Source organism: Panonychus citri, unplaced genomic scaffold (assembly GCF_014898815.1).
Source record: "Panonychus citri isolate SS breed McGregor unplaced genomic scaffold, ASM1489881v1 Contig00063, whole genome shotgun sequence".
Lineage (NCBI taxonomy): Eukaryota > Metazoa > Arthropoda > Arachnida > Trombidiformes > Tetranychidae > Panonychus > Panonychus citri.
Window position 1 is genome coordinate 1,324,717 of NW_026515468.1, and position 5,137 is coordinate 1,329,853.

General features: G+C 31.7%; 1 protein-coding gene across 1 annotated transcript; it reads left to right on the plus strand.

Moving 5' to 3' along the window:
- The first annotated feature begins 356 nt into the window (after nucleotides 1–356).
- Nucleotides 357–4,022, plus strand: LOC128386004 (homeobox protein 2-like). The gene is made up of 2 exons (XM_053344955.1): nucleotides 357–1,470; nucleotides 2,300–4,022. Exons 1-2 carry the CDS (start codon nucleotides 682–684, stop codon nucleotides 3,608–3,610), a joined length of 2,100 nt encoding a protein of 699 aa, XP_053200930.1. The 5' UTR covers nucleotides 357–681; the 3' UTR covers nucleotides 3,611–4,022.
- The last annotated feature ends 1,115 nt before the right edge of the window (nucleotides 4,023–5,137 follow it).

Consider the following 5,137-nt stretch of genomic DNA (forward strand, 5'->3'; position numbering starts at 1 on the left):
GTCTTAACTCCACCTTGAAAGAAGAAAGAGAAAAAGAAAGAGGAAAAAAAGTTCGAATGGCAGAAGAAAAAAATAATTAGTTAATTTAATTGTTCTCACTAATAGTATTTAAAAGAATCATAATAATATCGAAATGATGATGAGGCAAAAGAAGAAGATGATGAGAGAGAGAAGATTAAATGATAGAAAGAGAATGAGAGAGAGAGAGAAACACTAATAGGGAGGGAAGATAAAGGTAGAAAGAGAGAGAGAGAGAGAGAGAGAGATGATGAGGAGGAGATTAAATTAGTTACCTGGTTTACTCACCTGGGAGCGTCTTTATCTTCATAGTAAACTGATGATAATGATGATAATGATGATGAACATCATCTTACCTGAGTGAGAGTCCAGTTTGTTATTAATGTTGATACAATGAACGTCAATGTGTTTATGTTTACCTTTTAATTCATGATTAGTTTTAACCAAATAATCTTGACCTTAACTTTAAATGAAATCTGATTAATGGTCAATCATCTGAATAAATTGTGATCCAATTGATATGACAACAAATCACCTTTACATTTGTTTTAATTGTTTCGTGTTGTAATAATTGTTAACATTACGGCGGTTACTCAAATCACTCCAATTACCCTTGCAAAGGGTAGTACAATTTACTCATTGCCCATTGAATTTGATAACAAAATGCCTGGTTACAGGTATTCACCATCAAGTCCTAATTGTGATTTAACGAGCCACCATCTTAATCTTAATCATCATAATCATCATCATCCACTTTCCGTTGTCTCTCATCCTCATCATTTGTTCAACAATCACTCATCTCACCTAACAATCAATAAATCAACTCGTTCTCGTGATTTTACAATTGCTCATCTTGTTTTAAATGAAGGTGCTAAAGACAATGGTACTAAGTTAATTACGACTAAATCATCATCATCAATTTCATCAAATGATGATTTAAAAATCAACAATCATCACAACAATTCAACTGATTCAGATGATGAACAAGAACCGAGTCCAAATCATCATTACATCTTAACCAATAACAATCATCTTAATCGTAACAATAATCACAATAGTTCAACTGATTCGGATAAATTAATTATTACAACAATTAACACTGATAATTTAAGTAACCATATTGCTAATAATCATCATCGACAATCATTGTTACAAGAAAATTGTGATTCTCGAAGTGACCACGGACAAGGAAGTGAATCAATGAATAATGATAATGATAAACTGAACGACGATGATTATGATGATAACATGGACAGAATGGAAGATACAACTGAATTAATTAATTGTTCTAATGGATATTTTCCTAAACGAAAACAACGTCGGTATAGGACAACATTTACTTCATTCCAATTAGAAGAACTTGAAAAATCATTTGGAAAATCTCATTACCCTGATGTGTTTACCAGGGAAGAACTCGCAGCGAAAATTAACTTAACTGAGGCGAGAGTTCAGGTAATTGCGAATTAACTTGATTACAATCAATTTACATTCTCGTAAATTGTGACACTTTAAATTATCATCTTCGCCTTTTCCTCCTATAATATCAACGAATCAACAATTTAAGTTAATTGTTGAAACATTGAACGTTCAGTACAACAAGAAAACCCATTTAGATATAACCTTGGATTTGAATGTATATTTAACATTGATTAGTGTTAACAATTAGTTAATTATCCTTTGTACCCTTTTATTGAGTTATAGTTTCTTGTTTAATTTTTAATTGTTTACAGTTTATTTTTCTGTACAAAGTTAATTGTTGTTGTTATTAACTTGGCTGATTGTTCAAGATCCGCTGTTATTGTTAACATAATTGTCTAAATTAATTTAGTTCGCGATTGTAATTAGTTTTTTTGTGCTGAAGGTTTTTTGCTCAAATTAATTAAAAGTGAGGAAAATGTTTAATTTTCTGTACGTGTTCATAATAGTTAATTGTTTGCACCTTTGATTTGATTAGTTTGCTAATTGTTTTATTGATTTTTAATCCGATCAATAGGTTGATTAAGTTTAATTAGATTTCAATTGATACAAAAGGTTTCGATCAATCAGAGAGATTAGATTAGGATTAAGGGCATTCAAACACCTTCTAAATCTGTTGAAATCTCATGTTTTTGTCTCAAGATTTTCTCTAATCCATAAAAGTTAATCCATTGATTTGGATACATTTTATAATCGAGTTAATCTTGAGACAAAGGATTATCTTGACTCTCATACTTGAACAATTATGACTTTTTGATTGTTGTCAATCTAATTGTGTTTCTTTATTGGATTAACTTGAAATTAGGTTTGGTTTCAAAATCGTCGAGCCAAATTTAGAAAACAGGATAAGTCACCAAATGGATCAGGATTAAGTCCGAACTCAGGTCCAGTCTATAATAATATTGGCCTTTACCATGGGTCATCCGCTAATCCACCGACTCTTTTACCAAGTCGAGTCAATTTATCTCAATCAACCGGAACTTCATCTGGTTCTAATGGAGTCTCATCCTCATCATCACTACCAAATGGATTAACGTCTAATCATCATCATCACCATCATCCTAATTCAGGTTCCGGTGGCGGCGGAGGTGTGGGCAGTTTAGGCAATATGTCCAATGACAATATGCCAAATCCATTTTTAACCAATTTCATTAATCATCTTCATCCAGATACCAAAGGCTCATCACCTTACCCTTCAATCCCTTTGACCTTAGCCAGTTCACCAAATGGATTACCTGGATTCGCTGGTTTCCCTTCAGCTGCAGCAGCAGCAGCCGCAGCCGCTGGAACCTATCAATCATTGATAAACAGTCGGTTAGCAGCTTCCAGTTTCAATTCATTACTAGCCAACTCTCATCTAGCCGGTGCTAATAATCCGGCTTCATTTCAAAATCTATTAGCCACCTTATCATCACTTTATGGTAATCAACACCCGAGTCTACATGGTTACCCATCATCATTTAAGGATCTACAAGCAGCCGCAGCAGCACATCATCATCATTCATCATCACCACATTCATCTCATCATCCTCATCATGGTTCACCTCATCATCAACAACAACAACAACAACATCAACCACCAACAAATTTAACATCAACAAACACATCATCTTCATCACCTCATCACCAACACTCTCAATCTCATCTACCTCCCTCAACATCACCCACAATCTCAGTTACCGGTTCACCAGGTAAACTATCACCACAACCACCACCGATCAACCATTCAACAAACTCATCCTCATCTTCACCCTCATCATCAAGACCAAATAGTGTTAACAATTCAAATGGAAACAGTAATGAATCAACAAGTAACAAGGATAATCCCAACAAAAGTAAATCCACCAAGGATCATGATAAATTATCGATAACCAAAACAACGATAAAATCAGCAAATGGATCTTCACCTTTGTGCCTTGTTACAGCAAAAGAATTTCCTGAAAAATTGGAATCAGACAAAATTCCAACGGAAAATTTTCGCTCCTCAAGCATCGCTGTACTTCGGGCGAAAGCTCGAGAACATGAGATCACATTGAGGCGAGAAAATTCAAGTGAAATGAAATCAGAAGGAGAAGAAGATAATGAAGACGAAGATGATGAAGATGATGATAAATGATGGCGAAATAAAGTTATCATCAACAATTAAGAATTAAATCCCAATCATGGTGATTAACTTTCGTTAATTCGTTAATCCAATCGCTTGGAAATTTGGATCAAATTAAAAACCCAATCAACTTTTGAATCTCAACCAATTTGCAAAACAAAATGTTAATTGTAAGCGATTTTGCTCTGTATCACCAAACATAATCTTACTCACCAATTAACTAATTGCTAACAATTAATTGTACAATCTTACCTTCGCATCGTCATAATTATATATTAATTAAGTCATTTACTTACTTAAGGGTGTCCATATGATGAAATGATTTCATCTCTAATCTTAATTGATTATAAAATACCTGATATAATAAACATGATTATTTATAAGATAAATTAATAAACAAATAGTTCAATTTACTTAAATTGTAATCAATTTCAATCACAATTAGTTAATGACACAAAAACACAACCTCGTTAATCAACACGAGTAAAAAAACAAGTTGTCAACATTAAGGAAAACAAAATGAACAATTTAAAAAGTTAATCAAGTTACATACAAATTGTTTCAATAATTTGACAACTTGTAATTAAATTATCAGTGTAATCATCAGATTTGGCAATTTAATTTAATCCCAATTAAGATAAATGGTTGATTTGATGGTTACTGTTTTCCATGTGATCATATTTGCTGATAGTTTATTGTTAATTGTCTGTGATTAGGATACGATAATTTAAGTTTAATTATCTAATCCAGGAAATGATTTGATTTAAATTCAGAGTAAAGTTGATTAAGGTTGAGAAAAATAGTAGACAAACAAAAAGGTTTACAAAAATCTTTGTCTAATTGTGATTGTTAATCAACTAATTTTACAATTTAATTTTCTGGTTCACAGATTAAGGTAAATCAAACAATCAACTGATGATGATGATGATTAATCTGATTGTATTAACAATTGAAAATCATTGAGACATCCTCATCCTCATCATCATAGGAAACTGATTGAGCAACTTGGTAATTAGTCTGAAAGGAAAAAAAAAGTTAATTGTAATCAAATCGCCGTTAATTACTCACAAAAGTAACATTGAAAATTAAATTGATGCTCTGATTACAAAGTAAAGTTAATTATTAATCTGATTGTCTTGTCATTAATTAGGTTAATCAAACACGATAATAATAAAGTAAAAAAATTAACCAACAAACAATCAAGAAAACAAAAAGTTCAGACTTAACATGATTAAGAATGAGAATTTTTTTCCCCAATCAACTACATGGAACTAGATTAACTTAATCAAGAGTTAATCATCATGAATATTATCATGATTATTATCAGTTAATAATTATAATGATTTTTGATAATAACTTTTAATCAACTTCATTAACTGGGCAGGGTTAATGGACATGATTAACAACAAGAAAAGTTATAATCTAAAACAATGTTAATATAATAATAACATTGAGGTTGCCTTAGGGTAAAAATTGCCTGAGGGCAAGTTGATTTTGAATAACAATCAAGAAAAGGACATAGGTCAGTTTACTAACGAT

Bases quoted from the DNA above. Each gene is read 5' to 3' on its own strand.
- LOC128386004 (XM_053344955.1), top strand. From the start codon at position 682: ATGCCTGGTTACAGGTATTCACCATCAAGTCCTAATTGTGATTTAACG. The intron at 1,471-2,299 runs GTAATTGCGAAT...ACTTGAAATTAG, and splicing joins TAACTGAGGCGAGAGTTCAG to GTTTGGTTTCAAAATCGTCG.